This window comes from Heliangelus exortis, chromosome 11 (assembly GCF_036169615.1).
Source record: "Heliangelus exortis chromosome 11, bHelExo1.hap1, whole genome shotgun sequence".
Taxonomy (NCBI): domain Eukaryota; kingdom Metazoa; phylum Chordata; class Aves; order Apodiformes; family Trochilidae; genus Heliangelus; species Heliangelus exortis.
The window spans coordinates 19,666,910-19,688,291 of record NC_092432.1 but is presented as its reverse complement, the minus strand read 5'-3'; the positions used below and the strand labels follow the sequence as shown (position 1 = coordinate 19,688,291).

The following is a 21,382-nucleotide window of genomic DNA, read 5'->3' as shown; positions in this document are numbered from 1 at the left end:
GATTCAGTACCAGTATACAGCTTGAAAAACCTTAAATATTGCCAGTTGATTTGAAAATGAAAGATACTTTCTCCATTTTGATTCAGCTATAAAAATTACAGAGAGCAGACTAATCTCAACAGCATCCAAAAAAAAAAATTAATGCAAAATAAAAACATGTAACAGAGCCCAATATTTCAGACCAGTCCATTCACTGTAGCATTTTGTGGGAAATAAATCTACAAATATACATAGAAAATTTGAGGAAATATTTTGCTGTCCACATTCCTTTACTGATAATTGTGTTATATGTTTTGTGGGGTTTGGTTTTTTTTTTCTTTACCATTCTGGGCCTGTTAATTTTATTCTGGTTTTCACTATATTTACACCTGTGTTTCTTCATGAAACTTGTTTGTTGTCAAATGCATTTTTATGCAGAGTCATAAACTGAAACCAGCTTGCTGAAGCTCAGAATGCTCCCTGTTGTTCTTAAATACTGCACTTTCTTGTCTGGACAGGTCTTAAGAAGAAAAAAGTATTTTTAGAATATATTTTCTTTATCTAAAGCTAAGCATACACATATTATTCAATTCTAAAAATCTCTTTGGGAGCACTAAATATTCTGGAGTAGTATTTTTAAAGTTAATCTCTTATATTTGACAATAAAAATGTGATAGTAACATTTATGGATGTTGCCTGCTTTGTGAAAATGTTGGATGAATTAATGATGATGATGTTGGATGACATAAAATTGTAGTGCATTTGTTTCCTGATCTACAGTCCTCGTTTCCCTGTAGTGTTTCATTTCCTTGTGACTTATATAGATGTCAGGGAACTAGCTGTTTTCTCACTGATAAAGAGAAATACTTGGTTTATTTCCTGTTTATGATGAGGATTTTTTAAAGGTGGGATAATTGGGTTATTATTAATTCTAATTTATATTCCTTTAAGAAATCAAATTACTTAAATGGATATAAAAATAGTAGAAATTATTATGAAATTGATCTTTGAAAAAACCTCACTGAACATATTTGATTTGAAACTGTTTAAAAGTATTGAAAATCTGTGTCCTAGAATGAACCTTTCAACCAGTATCTACAAAGTAGTAATGGTAAATGGTTCATGAGAATTTTAATATTCAAAAAAACTGACAAATTTTAAGCAGATACATACAGAATTGACACAGCTGTGGTGTCACATCATACAGAGGAAAGAGGAGTGAAATCCTCAAACAAATCTATTGGATTTATAGAACAGCAATTCTTATTGATTGTTGTGTTCATCACCACTCACACCAGAGTCCTTTTGAAAGCATCATCAAAATTTTAACACCTATTGGCTGGGTTATGCCTCTGGAGAAGACAGAAAAAGTGAAAATTGGTGTCAAGATCATTGTCCTCAACAATGAGTTACAGCAGCTGAACAGACTTGTGCAGACAACATCAAGTTCTTTAGTTCAGGTTATTGCTAAGGTCTTCATAGCTAAAGGAAAATATCAATAATTAAAATAACAATAAATTAGTACATATAGACAATTGAAATCAATTAAAAAGGGAAAACTGTGCAGCATGGTTTGAATTTGGCAGCTAAAATAAGAAAGATTCTTTATTTCATAGTCTGACATTTGCTTCGTCGCCCAAACTGTATGTGGTGTACTAAAAAATTTCCCTACTTCTCAACAGCTGGACTTTCTGCCTTTCAAAATTTATTAATTAAACTGTTTTATGAATTTTTATTAATTAGACTGTTTTATGAAAGCTTTTCACATGATGTCTTTATTCTTGGTGGTTGCCAACATATTATTTCTCTGCTCTTCAGAAAAGCGAACGGATAAATCGGCCGTCTCTGGTGCCATTAGACTGAAAATCAACGTTGAAATAAAAGGAGAGGAGAAAGTTGCTCCCTACCATTTGCAGTACACCTGTCTACATGAGGTATGTTGGAGAAGTTAAACAAAGATGTACATAGATTAACATTTTGTTTAATTTTTTTACATTGAATAGTTTCATAGATAAAGGAAAAAGGGTACAGAACATGAGAATTCTGAAACGAGGCGGTGCTGCTACACCTCAGCAGAAAATTATTTTAGCTTTCCTGCTTTTTATTACTGATGGCATCTCAGGTAGAGAGTCAAAGGTAGTAAAATATAACACCAACAGATCATTCCTGCCAGGAGGAGTTAGAACCAACAAGAGGTGGAGCCAGATAAGTCCTCCTGCCATATTTTGCATTAGCATTTTTATGCTCCATACCAACTTGTTAACAGCAAGATACAACCATTTCTGTATATTACAGGAATATAGCTCTTAATTGTGAAGACTTCTTTATTATTTCATATTTTGCATTAATTTGCATGAATTAATATTTTGGAGAGAGCAAGAAAAAGCATGAAAATCACTGACAATGTAATGTAAAATTTGTTTTTGTCAACACTGAAGAAAAAATACTGCCAATATGAGTGTGTTTGTACTTGATTGCTCTTCCCTCAAACACTGATATTCATGGAAGTTTTGTTCTAGAAACACAAGTACTTTCTGAAAACTGATAGACACATGTCTGAAAGTTCAGCTCTCATATATATATCTACAAAATCCCACTGTTCATCATTCCTTGGAGAACTGAATGTTCAGATCATTTGCACTCATAGGTTTTGACATGATAAAGCAAATATTTTGACCTGTGAAGTACATGGGAAATTACATTAAAGTAATCCACAAGATAGTTATGGACTAATTAGAAAAACTGAAATTATTTTAAAGGTTTTGGGGGGGTTTTGGTCACTGAAAGTAGGAAATCAAAGCTGCTCCTTAGTTTGCAGACACATGCAAAGGTAGGTAATCTGAGAAGCACTCTGTGACATTAACATCAAATTAAATACTAGCTTTGGTCCACAGGATGCTGAACATCAATTTTATTTTATGGCTTTAGCTCCCTGAGAGGCTTTTGCAATATTTCTGGTAGGATTCCTGTAACTTGCAGTTCTTAAATAATGAATTTGAAATTTATTGGTCACAGGCCCAATTAAAGTTGAAGCATTATGTAGTAAGCATTATAACACCATTCTTTCAATTATTAGCAAGGGCAGATGACAGAGAATTGAAAGTTTCTGTACAGTTTTATGTTGCAGTCTCTCTGTGCCAGTTAACTGATGTGACCTTATATCAAGGACACAGGTCAATGTGCTGAATCACAAGCCTGCACTAACTGGAATCCCATTACAAAAAAGGTGTTTGGAGTCTTAGTGCCACTCATTAAAACAAACAAACAAACCCCAACTAATTAACGTTCAACACACTGGTGACTGTTATATAGGATATACTTTCAGAATGCCACTTAAAATCTGACAACTCCTGTTTGCAATGTTTCTTAAATTTAGAATCTCTTCCATTACTTGACGGAAGTTAAATCTAACGGGGTCGTAAAAATCCCTGAAGTGAGAGGTGATGAAGCCTGGAAGGTTTATTTTGATGATGCTGCACAAGAAATTGTTGATGAATTCGCAATGCGCTACGGAATTGAATATATTTATCAAGCTATGACGTAAGTTTCATTATTTCTGGTTCCCTGTTCTTCTCCCAAGAATGTGTTTGAGGGAAAGGATGAGTTCTGAGCCTCCGTGCTTCCGTTCTCCGTTTCATTTGTCCATCTGATTCTCACTGAAGTGCTTCTCATTTGCAATGGAATTAAGATACAAGCATTTATTTGGCTCTTACAGGTACTGCTGCTAATGCATTTTCTCATCTTTATGATACTGGTATCAGGCAAGAGACTTTCCCTGTTCCAAAGGGGAAGTTCCAGAACAGGGTTTCACAAGAAATAATCCTAGAACACCAGCAATGGCTACAGTAAACTTGCACAGTTGTGTAAATAATGAATGCAAACCATGTTTTAACTGTGTAAGGGCCTGTGACTACGTTGTCCATCCCAAGGTAGCTGTCTGATCACTTCAGAACACAGCACCACTGAGCTTAGAGGTCTGGGGATGTATTGTTAATTCATGTATTGTTAATTTGTCCAGTGATAAGGACTGTATGCTGCTTGTGCTGCTGCCACAGGAAATCAGAGGACTCCAAATGGGTTCTCTAAAGAAGAAATGTGGATATTTTTTTTCTGTAGAAAGTCTGTGGGATTTTTTATCAGAACATGTCTCTCACTTCCTCTATCTTTTTACAGTACATCCTAAAAAAGTTATAATAAGTATGAGGGCACATAAACAGGTGAAGTTTTCTTTTTATTGCAGGGTATAATGACACCATCTGCTATTACAATGAACTTGCCTTCACTTTATATAGCTCTTTGTGAATTACTGTACTTTGTATCTAACAGATAAGTAGAGGATATATTTGCAATGTATATATTATTAATGCTTGTTCTCTGAGGACTTTAAACAACACTGCACAGAAGAATTAATTAAGCTTGACAATTTCCCTGTGGTAGTGTATATCTGTAATACATATGGAAGAACTCATGCACTGAGTTTCATTAATATTTGGATATTCATGTTTTGCTTCTCTTTAAGCATGTATATCTTTACAGCTTGATTAAGTTATGTTACTTACTAATTAGCATAGTGTTATAGTCCCATAACTTTATTTAAATTGCTATGCCTTTTTTACCAAAGTATTAATCTCCAAAATGACAGGGCTGCTTCTGCTGTATGTATCAAATGAATTCAGGGTTTTATGAGATGAATTCTCAAGAGCTGTTAATGCCAAGGGAAGGTTGTTATTGCTGTTTTGTTTAGGAAAAAAAGCAGGACTGATTTAGCATTAGTGCTTCTTCTTAACTATAGCCCCAGTACCTGGTTATCTCAATACAACCACAACTGAAAATTTTATTTTGAAGTTTATTTTCTTTTATCTCTTGATGAATGCTATCACTCTGAAACTTTCCAGAGAAAGTTTGAAAGTTATTTTAGGAATTCAAATGTAGCAAAAATCAACATCACAAAAATAGCAATATATTTAATGTATTTAAAGAGCTTTTTCGTGTAAGGGTTTTAGAAATAGGTTGTATTTTCACATAAAGAAGATGCTTTATTTTTATATCAGTAAATAACATAACATAAAGCTTTAAAAGTAAGTAAATTTACTCTGAACATCTAAAATGGAGGTGAAGAAGCACTACAACACATTTTTCAGTAATCTTAACTCGAATTCTAACAAAACCATTTTAAGTTAAACGACCTACTTCAGCTTACACTTTTTTTGCTCTTGCTCTCTTCTGTACCTTTTCCATCAAACAGCCTTGCTACTGGTGACTGCACACCAGGCATTTGAAGGCAGGTGTAATAAGGAAGTGAATTTGGTATCAGTAGTCACAGGTAATTTACACAGGAAATAAAATCTCAGATTTGATTTACCCCCACACCCACATTCTGTTTAAGACCACATTAAGTTAGGTGTAAAATCAATAATTAATGTAATGTGAAACAGTGCTTGGAGAAGAATATATATTCCTATACACTGGTTTGCTGATTCATCTGCAGAGGTCTCCCAATAAGAGCATCCAGACTCTGGGGAGAAGAGTAGGGAAGGTACTAGATCTGCCATGGGGAACTTTCTTTTTGGCTGTTATTTGTTGGTTTTATTTGTGTTTATGAGATCACCTTTTCTGCTGGAACAACTTCAGTGACGGGGAGAAAATTTACAGCTTCATGATTTGGAAAATAGAATTATCAGATTCCATTTTGTAATGATGTGCTCCTACTAAAAGAGAGGCAATTTTCTACCATATAACAGAGAGATAATTTGGATGTAATCACTTGGCTCAAAGGGATATTGTGTAAGCATTTTATGCTTGAGAATCCAGTTGCAGTATGTTTCTATTGCATGTCTCATGATAACATTGTAAATTAAAATGTTTGCATTTGTGAATGCAAAACTGACTGTGCTTTCACAGCTGATGATCCAAACCCCAGAGAGCACCCCCTGCTTCTTACACACTGTGTCAGACTCAAGTGAATTTTAGGGTGTTGCTAATGAGGTGCTCTTTTTGTCTGAATGTAATTTTTATAATTCAGAATTGTTTGCAGTTCTAGAATTACCTAGTATATAAAGTTTCAGAGGTAACCATAAGCAGTATTGACCCTTTTACATATGGGTATAGAACATATGCTGGACAGTAACATATGTCTTTCTGCATTTCTCAACACAACATAAATCTCATTAATCCTCCCTAAAGTACCACTTCCTACAGCAATTTAACATCCTGTTGTGCTATGGCAGTAAACAACCCTCTTGTCTATCATTTCAGGTTCATGCTGGTGGCTTTTTCATCTATGGTCCTCTTAGTAAGCCCTGATTGTTTGTTTCTGGATCACAATGTTTATTTATATTTATTCCTTTAAAGCACAGAAATAATATTTCAGAAGGATAGCCTTGATTTTCCAGATACACTGAGTCTACTCATCAAGCACAATTGTGGCAGCTCAGCAAATACAAGCAGTAGTCTAGATTATTTTCTTGTTCCAGTGCCTGACTGCTTCATGGAAAATCTGTCCAATATGTGAACAACTAAAAGTTTGAAAACACTGAACTTATTTGGGTTGGGTTGGAAGGGACCTTAAAGATCATCTTCATCTCTTTATCTCCCACCTGATCCTGCCTAACTACAGATCTTGAAATTAAGAATGTTTTGTAGTGATCATGTTCACTCCTGTGATAAATCTTTCATCCATCTTATGTTTCCTTACCTTATAAGCTCTTTGTTATAAGCAGCCATTTGAGCCAATAAACAGTGCAGCTGTTTTGCAGCTCTGGGTTTTTTTGTGCAGTACAGCAAGGTATTTAGGGTTTTAATTTGTTATAGGTTCAATTTTCGTTTCAATTTAAGAATTTGAATCTGAATAATTTTAGAAGTCTTAATTCTTTGCTGATTCTGATGTTTAAGAACTAGCCACAAAAAAAAACATATGACCTACTCTAATTCAAATGTCTTTATATTTTTCAGTATTCTAAGAGAAACAGAGAATACATGAAATATTTCTGATTTTTTTTAAAAAATAGTGTAAGTTACTTGTACATAACTTCCCACTTCGAATACTGTGAATTGACAACAGGTTTTCCTTTTTTGATCACCTAACATTATATTCTTGCTGAATCATCAGTGTTAAAATTTCACTTAATAAATTCTACTTGCAATTCAAGCAGACTGCTTAAAAACCAGAGCTGAGTTCATACCCTCAGACCTGGGTGGAAGTCACTGTTGGGGCTTTCTTGCATTTGCCTGCCTGAGGTGCTGCGAGCAGTGATGGTCCTTGGTTTCTTTAAGAAAAATGAAATAGTCTGGGAATCAAAAGGATTCAAAAGCAAATAGAAAACCACTTTCCCTGTTGTTTTGTCTGTGATAAGCACTCAGCCCAGACTTGTGCTTTCAAGATTCTGCTGAATACAAGGTGGAACCCCATCCAAAAAAATGCTTCCAGTTGGAAGCTCTAAAGGTTGGAATGCCTAAATGCTGGCATCCTAATGGAGATGATATTCAGCCTGGGGACTCTCATTCTGCAGTGCAGCCTTGGGTGGCAGCTTCTTCCTTTCCTCTCCTCTTTCCCTTCCTGTAGAAGTTCATGTTATGTGAGCATCAGCCCTTCTATTTGTACTCAGGCCTATGCAGCTCTGCATGCTGCAGAAGGGAACTGTGCAATGTCAGATCTTCTCACAAATATCTTAAAACAGCTCTGTCTGCTCCTAATGTGGGCATGTGAAGTTCACCCAAACTTTTCTCCTTCCTCTCCTACTACTACTGGCAGCATCAGCCTTCAGCAGCCAGCTGGGGTATCACAGCACAGGGATTCCCAAGCTGTGTGCAGGCAGCAGAGATCTCTGAGCCTTAGAATCCTAGAATCCTAGAATTGGCTGGGTTGGAAGGGACCTCAGAGCTCATCAAGTCCAACCCTTGATCCACTCCCCCCGTGGTTCCCAGCCCATGGCACTGAGTGCCACATCCAGGCTCTTTTGAAATATCTCCAGGGATGGAGAATCCACCCCTTCCCTGGGCAGCCCATTCCAATGCCTGATCACCCTCTCCATCAAGAAATTCTTTCTAATGTCCAACCTAAACCTCCCCTGGCACAACTTGAGACCTCTTGTGCCCTCTTGTCTTGCTGAGAGTTGCCTGGGAAAAGAGCCCAACCCCCCCTGGCTCCAACCTCCTTTCAGGGAGTTGGAGAGAGTGATGAGGTCTCCCCTGAGCCTCCTCTTCTCCAGCCTCAACACCCCCAGCTCCCTCAGCCTCTCCTCATAGGATCTGTGCTCCAGTCCCTTCCCCAGCCCAGTTGCCTCCTTTGGACCTGCTTCAGCACCTCAATCTCCTTCCTGAGCTGAGGGGCCCAGAACTGGACACAGGACTCAAGCTGTGGCCTCCCCAGGGCTTCAGTCACCTTGTTAGTCCAAGCACTGTGCCACAGGACTGGCACTGCTGTAGCTTTTTTCTGGGATCAAAGCAGTCCAGATTAGGGAGCAGGACAGTAGTTACAGGCTTGTAAGACAAAATAAATTTCTTCAGACTGGAGGCATGGGGGGGTAAAAGCCTTTTGTCTCCTCAAACCCCAAATGGGCTCTCTGATAGACCTTTATTAAACATTGTTTCTGGATATGAAGCTGGTTCAAGAGCTTACCTAAACTTTACTGGCCTGAATTACAGTGGATTGATTTAATTTACAGCCTAAGTTGAATGAAGGTGAATCCAGAAGTTGTTTGTTGCTTCACTGTTCATTAATATTATAGCCTAAAATACAAACCCCAGTAAATTCTGGTTTGAGTCTTTCTGTTGGCATCAATCAAATCCACTAGAGTACAGATCTGAACAGTTTGTTTCATTTTGTCTGTGTTTAAGAAAGAATGTTTTGCCTAATAGAAATCAAGATGGTAAAATCCTGTTTTTGTATTTAGGAAGAGTAAAAACCCCACGTGAATCTCATGTCTTCAGCTTGAAAATATCAGTGTGCAATGCAACAAGTGGCAATTATTTCAACCCTGTCTGAATTTTCCTCACATATACCTGTTGTCCATGAGGTAGCTTGAAAGTTATTTTACTGAAGCCAGAAAGAAATTCTGCTGAGAGAAACAGCAGAATCTTTGCCATCTTTAATAACTGTCAGTTTGTTTGGATTATAGGCACTTCTCCTGTCTGTCTTCTAAATACATGTGCCCTGGTGTTCCAGCAGTTATGAGTACATTGTTGGCCAATATAAATGCTTTCTATGCTCATACAACAGCAGCAACAAATGTATCTGCCTCAGATCGGTTTGCAGCTACTAACTTTGGGGTAAGTTCACTTCCTTTTTTAATACAGTATCAATCCTCAGTCTTTTTTGGTTTTTTTTCCAATACATGACAGCATATTAACTTCTAAATCGAAACCTTTTTTAAAAGTTGTTAACTTCAGAGAGTAAGAGTTACTGTTAGCTTTGGAAAATTTAACCCTGGGTGTTCACAAGCAATCACCATAAGATCTAAAGATACTCTTTATTTCCATATATTACTGTATGTAAGGTATATAGAGTAGAAAGCACTGGCACACATGAATTGTACTAAAATCTTCAACAATCAGATTTTGTTTTTATTGCAATGGAGCTTGTGAAATACTAATTGTGCTAGATTTACTCTTAATTGCTAATATTTTCTTGGGCTGTGTCATCAGTGAACTCATGTTAACCTTATAGATACATTACTATATGTACTATAATGTACTAATGTACTATAGATAAATAGTAGTTTTCTTCTCACAACAGCCTATAAAGATGGGGTCTTATTTTTGCTGAAATATCAATGTGTTGTCTAAGTCCTGGATCTGGATTTAGTTATCTGAAATTTTAGGAAGAATATCAGGATCTCAGGATGTGGTAGCTGGCTTTCCTTCTGTGGATAAGTATCTGACAGTGCAGACTTCCTGGTCTTTGAACATGACAAAAAATAAAGATACATTCATTGTGTATTCCAAGTTGTTCACCTCTCCTCACGGGGAAGATGAAAGCAGAAAGGAAGAGCTCAAAAGTGGTTGCTTTTGTATCTCTACTATTACTCATGATAGAGACAAACACAATTTGCTGAAAAATGCAGTCATTCTTTCCTTTTTTTTTTTTTTTTTTTGTGTGTGTGTAGTTGTTACTTCTCTAACAAACACAAAGCTAGAAACACAGTTATCAGGCTGTGCTCAGCAGAGTAATTCCTTCCATGACTACAAAAAGGGTAACAATTTAGTTGTGTAAAGAAAATTTGTTCTAGATGCTAAAACAAATTTTGATTTGTAGCAGTGTATTAAGTACAGCATTCCAGCATAATGTTTTCATACAGGGCTTCAAATAATTGAAACTAGATATTACTTTATTACTTTTCATTTCATGCACAAACACCTTTGAGATAGGGCTTCTATCTCTCAAGTTCCCTTTGCACAGTACTACCAAAGATTTATTTTTCTTATTATTGCTGAATCCTGAATGTTCTCAGGTTCTGATGCAGCTGCTTAGCTGTAGATAACCAGAAGTGAGTTCTAAATATTCTTGTAGTACTAACAATATATTTTCAAATATAAGGGATTTCATAAGTTGGTTTAGGATAAAAAAAAAAAAAAAAAAAAAAAAAAAAAACCAACCATGAAGTTATTGTTTTCAGGTCCACTAAGTAATTTTTTTAGACGAATATTTACTCTCAAAACCAATTTATTTTTCTTTTAAACATTAAGTCTGGTGGAAGTACTCATGCATGCATGTACCCAGGGCTCAGTCTTTATTTTGGAGACAAGGTGTTCTTTAACTGGAACTCTATCTCCTGCAGGTTTGCTTTGATACAGGAACATAAACATAGCTTCATTACTATAGACTAAAAAACTTCTACAGATGAAAAGCACTGTCACAATATTTATGAACTAATTCTTACCATGATATCAGAACATTGCCCTGTTTTTATTCAGGTTTTCTTTTATAAGTCAATCCCTGCCTTATTATGGAAAGACTCTGTATCTGTGTTAAAACAAAGGTGCTCTTTCATTATTAAAGCTCTGAGACTTTGAAGTTTGATCTTGCTTTTGAAACTTAGAATGGTTTTGCTGGATCTTCTTTCTATTTTTTTGTGTTTTCCTGTTTTTCTAATGGTCAGAACTACTTTTATCCTCGGAGTGGATAGAGATTAAGCCCTCTCTGATGCAAATGCCAGTTTACCTTTGACGCAAATTCCAATCCAATCCATAGTTCAACAGATGGGTTGTAAGACAGCAGAAAGCACCACTAGTAGAGATTTGCAGCTCTTTTTACAAACAGTTGACTTATAGGCAAAATATTAGATTACTTTTCTCTCTTGGGTCAAAAGGCATTTGTCAGTGGATAGCTGCACAACATTCATCAAAAAGAACAGCTCAAATTCCAGTCCTCGGGCTACAGCTGGGAAGGATTTGGCTGGCTGAATATTTCAGTGCAGATTTACAACGTGACAAAAAAGTTCCCTTTTGATTGATCCCTTAAGGGAACTGTGCCAAATTAGTGGCTTTTGGTATAAGTTAATGCTCCACTGATGAGAGACAGTAGACAAAGATCTCTATTTTCATATTCGTGTCGACCTTATTTTGGGGATGGTGTGGATAGAATCATGAATTCTGAAAGCTCTCAGATCTTGCTACTCCTGCAAGCCTGCTGCTTTCACAGAAACTGGCAAGGATTTCTGCACAGTTTTGTGCAGTGGGCTATGGAATATGTTCTAATGTGAAGATTAATAATTAAAAGCTCTCGTTAGTATTAATTGGGAACTGCACCACTCAGCTGGGTGTCTCAAAGCAAAATGTTTTCACTACACCTTCATCTATCAAGATAACAAGTTAATCTCCCCATTTGAAAGGGAATCCTGCAACTGCACAGTATCAGAGCTTATTCTTACAAAAGCCACTGTTTCTGAAGTATATTTTTCCATCATGCTTCTACATGAAATCCTTCTGTAAATGAGCATCATTAAAAGGAAATACACATGGATGAGAAGTGCTTTCTTCAAGAGTGTAAACAATTACATTATAAAAGTGTGACAATTTTAAGTGTTTTAATAAACCTTGCTAACATAGCTTAAAACTTTGCATTTTATGCTTTATTTTCCACCACGAGGCACAATGGTTTCAAACTGAAAGGAGGTAGATTCAGACTGGATACTGGGAAGAAATTCTTCACTGTGAGGGTGGTGAGGCACTGGCACAAGTTGCCCAGGGAATCTGTTGGTGCCCCATCCCTGGAAGTGTTGGACAGGGCTTGGAGCAACCTGGCCTATGGGGAGGTGGGACAAGATGATCTTTAAGGCCCCTTCCAACACAAAAAAAATTCCATGATTCAGTGATTCTGTAACTTTGTGCTGAATTGATGCTGCTTACTGAGCTTTTGGTCAGCAGCATCAGTCAATGCTTTTCAATTTCTAGATATATTGAGTTATTTGACATGTATCAGTCATTAAGAAAGGAAAATGCTGCATAGGGAGTTATGTCCCCCCACTAATGCACTGCAGAGCTGCACAGCATGGAATACAGACCAGGGAAATAACAGTACAGGATAGAAAGGGAAAAGAAAGTGGTAAAAGACACATTGTCTTGGCCTTGAAACACAGATACCTCAGACCTGCACCTCTATATGAAAATATGGAAAACAATCTCTTTTTTTCCAAGAAGTTAAGAATGGAAAGCAGCTTTCTAAAAAGATATCAGTTGCAGGAAACTGAAAATTCTAATGAATCATATTCTTGTGTTCTTTTGACAGAGGGAAAAGTTCATAAGGCTTCTGGATCAATTGCACAATTCTCTGAGGATTGATTTATCTAAATACAGGGTATGTGCAAGTTATTCTATCTAGAAAAAAACACAAATGTTTTTTCATTTAAGTATCCCTGTGTGCTTTATCTGCTTAAAGAAGTTTTAGAAAATAATCCCTTGCTCACTACTCCCTGGTGGAATGGTGGAGAAAATAGGAGGGGTAAAAATGAGAAAACTCGTGGGCTGAGATAGAGAGATTTTAATAGGCAAACCAAAAACTGCACATGCAAGTAAAGCAAAAAAAAAGAATTCAGTCACTGTTTGCCATCAGCAGGCAGGTGTTCAGCCATCTTCAGGACAGCAGAGCTCAATCATGCCCGAAGGCAGATATGTTAATTCCAAAATCTTTTAATTTAGTAATGTTATCCAGGTAATAATGGAGCATGAGGATATTTGGCTGATGCCTCATTAGTATGAAGCCATTTAAATAACACAACTTCACATCAGTCTTCCTGTTAACCTAGAGATTACAGCAAAAAATTCATATATGATTTTTTCAGTAAGCTTGCTACTTCATTTATGCCTATAAGTGATTAATGTACTGTGGAGAATGGATAAATTATTTCCACTAGCAACATTTTCAGTATTTTTGTAGGGATTTTTGCTCTGTTAATGTTTTGAAAATATCCCAAGATTTCAAATCCTTCGTATTAGAAATACAAGAGAATTATCAGCAGTGTTCCTACTCATGTCAAAGGGATGCCTATCACTGACTTTCTTATATCCAGATTTCAGATAATGTGTGAACACTTGTAATCCTTCCAAGAAACATCATTGTTGGGAATTGTTTTTTGGGGGTTTTTTTCTGAGCTGTTCAAAGATCTTACCTGTAACTAATTTCACATGATTTCTCTCTTCTTGATTCACCAGGATAATTTTCCTGCCAGCAATCCTGAAAGACTCCAAGATCTTAAATCAACTGTGGATCTGCTTACCAGCATTACTTTTTTCCGAATGAAGGTATTGTCCTTTATTTGCACAATGACTCAAAATAAATAATTAAAAAAAAAAAAAGATGCCTTTTATTTTCCAGGAAAGACATGCTCTGTTTAATAATCTTAATAAATTAATTTCTTTCAGCTTTAAATTACATCTCCCTGCCTACTGGAGATGAATGAAGTCAAGTCATCTTATTCATATTTTGTATCACCAATGTGGTGAAAGCCATTATCTTTGAAAAATAAATAACTATATTTTCCTTTTTTAACAACTCTTTTTACATCTCCCAAAGGGAACAAAATAAAATTGCCTTTTTAGTTACTTTAAAGTCAAGTCACATAAAGCACTCAGCTGAACACCTTAGGAACATGAGTTGTATAGAATGTTTTCATAGAACTGTTTTCATTTCCCATGTCAAATGGCAAAATACACCTGATACCTCTACTTGCTTTGGTCACTCCAGATATTGATAGGTGGTCAAGTTCTGAAATATTTTAAGAATAAAACACATTGATATTACTGGATAAAAATACAGAACACAAAACAATGTTGTTCACAATAGTGTGTGGTTTCACTGTGTTAGGCACTACATAAAAAGAAATAAAATAGTCCATTCAAGTTCAAATTAATGTATCCTAAAGTGGAGTAAAAAGCTGAACTCTTTGCTTTAAACAATAAAGAGCTATTTGATATTCTCATTCAAAGGAAAGCACATAATTATATGGTTCAATTATTGTCTAAATAATGGAAATTTTTCAGCTAGACACAAAAACCTAAAGATACAAACCCTTGTGAATATATGCCTCTTTCATCATATCCATAATTTAATTCAAAGAAAACTTAGTAATAGAGTCTACATGTTTAATTTGTGTGTTTTAATGCATCTTTAAACTAACATTACCTGAAGTCAACACAACTTTAAATATTTTATCATTACTATATTTCAATGCTTTTTATCCTGTATTATAGAACTACATTCATTGAAAATTGAAAACTTATATTCTTTTTTTTTTTTTTTTTTTGTATCTAATTCTGGTATTCTATCATTTTGGATATATTTTATATATTTTCTTAGGTCCTTGAACTGCAGAGTCCACCCCGAGCCAGTACTGTGGTAAAAGATTGTGTAAGAGCCTGCCTAGACTCAACTTACAAATACATTTTTGACAACTGCTATGATCTCTACTCTCAGTTACTAGATCAGGTAAGCCCAAAATTAACATGTTTCACACTATTGTACATTAATTGTTATTAGTTTACCACAAGTGAGTACAAAGCATCCTGGTGTTCCTTCATAACAAAGCACTCAGGTTATATTAATTTTCTTTATGTCAGAGAGCAATATATTATAAATAAACCCACAGATAGCTATGAACTCTAAAATGTTTAACAAGATGAGTTTCAAAGTGGCCATGTTAACTTTTAGTGATCACATTGGACATGACTATAAAATTTTCCAGTGACTTCAGGGAAGGTGACATTGGATTGATTGTTCTTCATTTAGGAATTTTAATTGAACAATAATTTTTAAAAATTTAATATTTCACTTCAGTAGCTTTAAGAAAGAAGCATTATAATTTGCTGAAAATTATATATTGTCTTTCCAGTCTTTTGTTTTAACACCTATGGTACATACTTGGATCCAGTCTTTAAAAACTGTTTCAAGAAAGCTGAGGATAAAGCTGTAACATTTCTTCATATTATTTCATCAGGCTGAACTGTCAAGGCAAAATAGAAACACTTGTCATATTCCAAATACTGTGCACAAGCCCTGAGAATGTTTTTTTTTTTCCTATAATATGGCCAGGGTTCTTTTATAAGTAATGTTCAAATGAAGAAATTTGTATCTGCAAAATTATACAACTGTCTAAAAGCTGCATCACCTCTTTATTGCATTACTTCTTGTTCCTTCCTTTTACCTTCAGGGTGATACACTGAAAAAAATGGTATTTCAGTGACTATTCCTGCCTTGAAATGGATGAATTAAATTTTTTGGCAAATGCACGTTGGCTGTGTAGTGCATAATAGATAAGAACAGTCAAGCTACATGATGTAAGACATCCTATTTTATCTGAAAGCACATTTCACTTGAAACCAAAATATGAAGTCCCATATTTCAGGAGAGGCAGCACATGCTATATATTCAACTTTTCTGATGTAAGAATTTATTTTCTAACGGTGGATTTCTGTTATGTGAGAAAACTTGTCCCTAGCTCCCAGGCTGTGAACATAAGAATTTCTTACCAGAACCCATAGGCCCTGACACTGTGAGAGCCTGTGTATGGATTTTATTCTCCAACAAATTATATTGCAAGATGAGTAGCAGTATAAAAAGGAGCAGCTTCAGATACCACATCTATTTAACTCATAAACTGTTCTGTTTTCTTGCTGTCATTTACTCTGCAGCAATTTGATCTTGGCTGTTAAATATAATATGAGCTGGCTAGACTGGGTATTGCATAAGTCTGCAGAGCTTACCAGCATTTGTTATCCATGTTAGCAGACAGTGAAAAGTAAAGAAATCTTACTTATGAAAGCATAAAATGCCTGCGAAAGCTTATCTGTTTTTTTTTTTAATTTTGTCACTGATTTTTTGTTTTAATTTTTGAAATATAGTCTGTTGGGTTTGGTAGATGGCTTTAAAATGCAGGGTAATTACAGCCTTTCTGTCTGGGAGGGCAATGTAAAAGAAGCTTAAAGTAATGCTTCTCTCCAGTTTGGGTTTGGTTTGGTTTTGTTGGAGCATAAGGGTGAGCAATGTTGTTATTTCTCTCTTACACAACTCTGCTTGATGACAGAGCAATGTAAGATCCCAAAATAAAAACCCCACAAATATTCACTCAGCTGGAAAACTGAATTAACTGCTTTAGACTGCATTTATGGGCCTCTGCTATTCTCTTTCAGAAAGGTTTCCAGCAGGTGAGTTTGTAGGTAGCAACTGCAATCAGACAAGTGTCTGTAGAGTTATGGTCACAAGCAAGTGCAAGAAATTTTTGTGAAAATGTGCAAAAGCCTCTTATAGTTTGCTACTGATATATCTGCACGTGCATTTAATTTCAGTAACAGCTGAGTGTACAGCTTGTTGGAACCTATAGCTCTGGAAGTTTTTCAGTGAATCTGAAAGCACTGCAGACTGACTTGTCATGTCATTATTATAATAATGAAACAGTAAGCAATATTGTAACAGGAAGGAACAGACAGGAAGCTTCAGACAGGAAGCTGAAGAGGAGCCAGCAGTGTGCCCAGGTGGCCAAGAAGGCCAATGGCATCCTGGGCTGGCTCAGGAACAGCGTGGCCAGCAGGTCCAGGGAAGGGATTCTGCCCCTGTGCTCAGCCCTGGGGAGGCCACAGCTTGAGTCCTGTGTCCAGTTCTGGGCCCCTCAGCTCAGGAAGGAGATTGAGGTGCTGGAGCAGGTCCAAAGGAGGCAACTGGGCTGGGGAAGGGATCCAGCACAGATCCTATGAGGAGAGGCTGAGGGAGCTGGGGGTGTTGAGGCTGGAGAAGAGGAGGCTCAGGGGAGACCTCATCACTCTCTCCAACTCCCTGAAAGGAGGTTGGAGCCAGGGGGGGGTTGGGCTCTTTTCCCAGGCAACTCTCAGCAAGACAAGAGGGCACAAGAGGTCTCAAGTTGTGCCAGGGGAGGTTTAGGTTGGACATTAGAAAGAATTTCTTTCTGGAGAGGGTGCTCAGCCATTGGAATGGGCTGCCCAGGGAAGGGGTGGATTCTCCATCCCTGGAGATATTTCAAAAGAGCCTGGATGTGGCACTCAGTGCCATGGGCTGGGAACCACGGGGGGAGTGGATCAAGGGTTGGACTTGATGAGCTCTGAGGTCCCTTCCAACCCAGCCAATTCTAGGATTCTATGATAATAAAACCAATTATACCAGATTCCAACATTAGAACTTCTTCATTAACCACTCTCTTATCTCAGCCTGCCTCCCTATCAGATGAGGCCTCCTCCTCTCAGGGGGAGGGAAGGAGTTCCTCGTAGCATGGTGATACAGCACAGAAAGTTCATGCCTGAGCTGCACAGCTGAGATTTGAGCTGTGAGTAGTGAGAGCTGAAATCGATGAACCCCAAAGCAACAAGAAATGGTTCATATGTAGGTCACCACCTGCTCTCACTCAGGGGAAAGGCTGGCAGCTGCTGTCCTGCTGAGGCCCACTGCAGGCTCTGGGTTTTAGCATGGTTCATTTCTTGCCTGAATCATATTGTGGAGATGTTAACAAAAAGTGGAACCTAGACACTCTGCTTAAACAGTGGTATTTCCATCTGGCCAGAAGGAACGTGATATGTTCCTGCATTTTATATATATTTATTATCTCTGTGTGCAACTCATGTTAACCACATCCTGCATTTGCTTTTGTCTACAATCTAAAATTCTCAAAGTTGCCTGACACAGTATTTCTAAAAAATATGTTTAATGTCTGAATGTGTGGAGTTTTCTGATTTTGGCTTGAAAAATAGAACAATGAATGATGAAACTGAGCATGCTCAAGCTGGAGTTTTAGGAAATCATATATTATGACTATAAAAAGAGTAAATCAAGCAACATGCTCAGCAATCCCCACTTCCTCCTTTTACCACTCTTTGTGTCAGAGAGACAATCACTCTTTTAAAGCAAATATCTTGCAGAACAATATCACCCCTGGAGAACAGCAATATTTCCTAGGGTAAACATGGTGAATGCTAACATTAGGCAAAAATGCCATACTGCACTTTCATATTGGAATACAAAGAACAGCTGATGAAAAAAAAAATGAAAAAAGGAATACTACAGAAAATAGAACACGACACCTTGAAGGCTTGCTGAGACGTGTATCACTGTCCTCATTATCTGAGACAAACCACACTGATGAGGAACTACCTAATTCCTTATGCAACAGATGTAGTATTTTCTCTTTTTAATTAATATTGAACTGGGTGAAGCTGTCTTATGCTGAAAAAAACAGTTTTGCAAGCACTTTTATAATTTTGAGTCAGTTTAAAATATGTAAATATAAATATGGAACAAATATGTTAAGAAAACAAAAAAATCTGAAGCCTTGGCTGATGCTCTCATTGACTCAGATCTCTTCAGTAACTCTTTTTGGAGTCTTCTCCAAATCAAATCTCTCCTGTTCCTGACTGATAGCACCAGACACTGGAAAAAATACACTGGGATACTCTGACATCTGCTCAGCAGAGCAGTAGTGACATCCTACAGGATTTTGGAGATCTTTGCCTTTGTTACTCAGCTCTCTGGGTTGTCAAAGCACTGTGCAGAAGACCAGGAGCTAGCAAAAAGTTAACTGGTTCTGAAGCCTCCTATTAGGCAGCTGTGGTAGCACAGGGCCATTCCCTTGGGATTTATCTCTGCTTAGAGGGATAGCACCTTAGGTCAGGATGATCAGAGTTTCTGTATTAACAGGAGGTGGTAGGCTGGATGTGGATGGACCTGTGCTTTGAGGGATGGCTCAGTTTTTCTGTACTCATCTTTAAGACTCTGATCACTTCTACAGTTGGATTTGGTAATGCAAGACACTTAGTGGCTTCCCAGTGTGTAATTCCTTTGCTTTTTTAGGAAAGCTGCCTCAGTTAAATGCTGTTTCAAGTTTTTTCTGTGAAACACAGTCCTCAGATAAGATGCTGGTTTAAAATGGGTTTGTCTTCTATAGCAGGCTTCTATTTGGTCTGCCTTAAACATGCACTACCTTCTGAGGAGAACTGGAAGATTAGAAATAAATCTTTTCTCTAGAAACAAGTGCTTTTAATAATTTATACCAGGGAGAGCCCCCTGTGAGTGACATTAATGCTCCAATATTAATTTCTGGTTTGAAAAGCACTTTTGCTTGCCTGCATGGTTATAAATTGCCAGGGATACTTGTCTCACCATCTGTTGTAACTACTTCTGAATCTCACCTTTATTTCAGAAGCTTTAGACACTGACGTTGTTGCATTTTTGGATCAGCTAAGGATAAAACAGTGTGATTAATTAGACTTTTCTAAAATATTCCACAGTGACCACAAAAACAATTTCAATTAAGTGTTGTTGGAAGTCCCTTTGGGCCATTCTAAATGTTGTTAATAGATACAAGTTAATTGAGGTTAAGAGAATATTTAATTCACTATGACCCTAATATAGTGTCATATTAATTCAAAGAGATACAGGGTCCATTGAAGTGGTCACGTTTGAACTAGAAATGAGAAGTACAGAGAATATATAACTTATATATATAACTTGTTATATATATAACTTGTTAAACTTGCAACATAAGAGACTTGTTTATTTTCTCTGATTTATTCTGACAGATGTGTGGAAGAGACCTAGCATGTGCAGATATACCTCTCTGTGTGGTAGAAATTATGTGTATGTGTGTGTCCAAAGAGATAAAAAAATCTACGTGCCATGTCCTTCCTTGTGATTATTACCAAAATATAATCGGGCATCTCAGGTTCTCTGATTTGGATGTCAAGCTGGAGAAGCCCTTTTTATTTGAAGGAACTACACAAAAATCCCATTTCCCTGGATTAAAAAAAAAAAAGGAATCAAATCACAGAATGGCTTTTCTCACAGCTTGAAACTGCTTGGCAAAGCAATACCTTCACAAGCCTCTCTTGAATACTTCTATTTTCCTCGTATTTTTTGTGTCTGAGGATTTTTTTTTTTTTCCCTCCTACTTTGTGGGGTTTTCCTTCTCTCCCCTCTTAAATGTGCAGTTTGCAGTTCTGCCAGTCAGTCTGAGAGTTCTTGGAAAATACCTGTGCTGAATACTTCAGGCAGTATCCCTTTTAAATTTGGTTATTAAAACAACAGAAATTCAACCACTTCTTTATGTAGAGTGAACAGCACAGCAGCTGGTAGGCCCAATAACTTCACCATATCATCCAAAACAAAATGAGAAAGGTTCCTTATCATTTATTTGTTCAGTGTTTATTGTGTAGTGCACAGAAGTTCTGCCTCAGTAGACAATTTTATCTGCACTCAATTTCAGCACAACAAAGAATTCAGGATGCATTCCACTGACGTGTGGATGTGCACTAAAAATCAAGTCTCTATTGATTACCTTGTCCTGTGTGACTTTATTTCCACTCTGATGTGTTTGGCTGTATGTCCATAGCCAGGGACAGCCTGCCTTACAGCCCACTAATAAGCTGAATAGACAATCTTTGTCCAAAATTTCAGAAGGTTCTTACTATGTCACTCTTTAGGACCAAGCAATAATCTTTTGGTGGATATCCTAATTTTTTCCCTAATTTCTCTAATGTAAAATATATTGAATCTTTTCAATACAGGGTAAGAAACAAGAAGTTCCTAAAGAAGAGCAGGGACCAACAACAAAGAATTTAGATTTCTGGGCACAGCTTATTACTCTGATGGTCACCATCATAGATGAAGATAAAACAGCCTATACACCTGTCTTGAACCAGTAAGTAATCACCCTCCCCATAAAAATAAAAAATCCTGGATTTATCAAAATAAGGACAGGAAATACACCTGAATCAGTGTTGTATTTTAACTATAATCTAACTAGAGATTTTTTTAGAATACAGAATGTAACACTGACATAGTTTGATAAAGTCTTCATGCTCTGGTAATGGAAAGAGAATGTTTTGGTTTAGGAACACTAAAGATGCATGGTAAATGAACCATCCCAAAAAGTTAACTAATAAAATATCATGCAAGAGAACTAAATGGACAGAC

At 36.8% G+C, this 21,382-nt stretch overlaps 1 protein-coding gene across 2 annotated transcripts in view; it reads left to right on the top strand.

Annotated features, from left to right (window-relative positions):
• Window positions 1-21,382, top strand: part of UNC13C (unc-13 homolog C) — a 111,943-nt gene that overhangs the window by 45,175 nt on the left and 45,386 nt on the right. For both annotated transcript variants that reach the window (XM_071755149.1, XM_071755148.1), the window contains exons 10-16: window positions 1,798-1,913; window positions 3,356-3,519; window positions 9,096-9,246; window positions 12,704-12,772; window positions 13,627-13,716; window positions 14,771-14,899; window positions 20,974-21,107. In XM_071755149.1, the coding sequence (XP_071611250.1) occupies window positions 1,798-1,913; window positions 3,356-3,519; window positions 9,096-9,246; window positions 12,704-12,772; window positions 13,627-13,716; window positions 14,771-14,899; window positions 20,974-21,107 (853 nt within the window). The remainder of the gene's footprint in view (window positions 1-1,797; window positions 1,914-3,355; window positions 3,520-9,095; window positions 9,247-12,703; window positions 12,773-13,626; window positions 13,717-14,770; window positions 14,900-20,973; window positions 21,108-21,382) is intronic.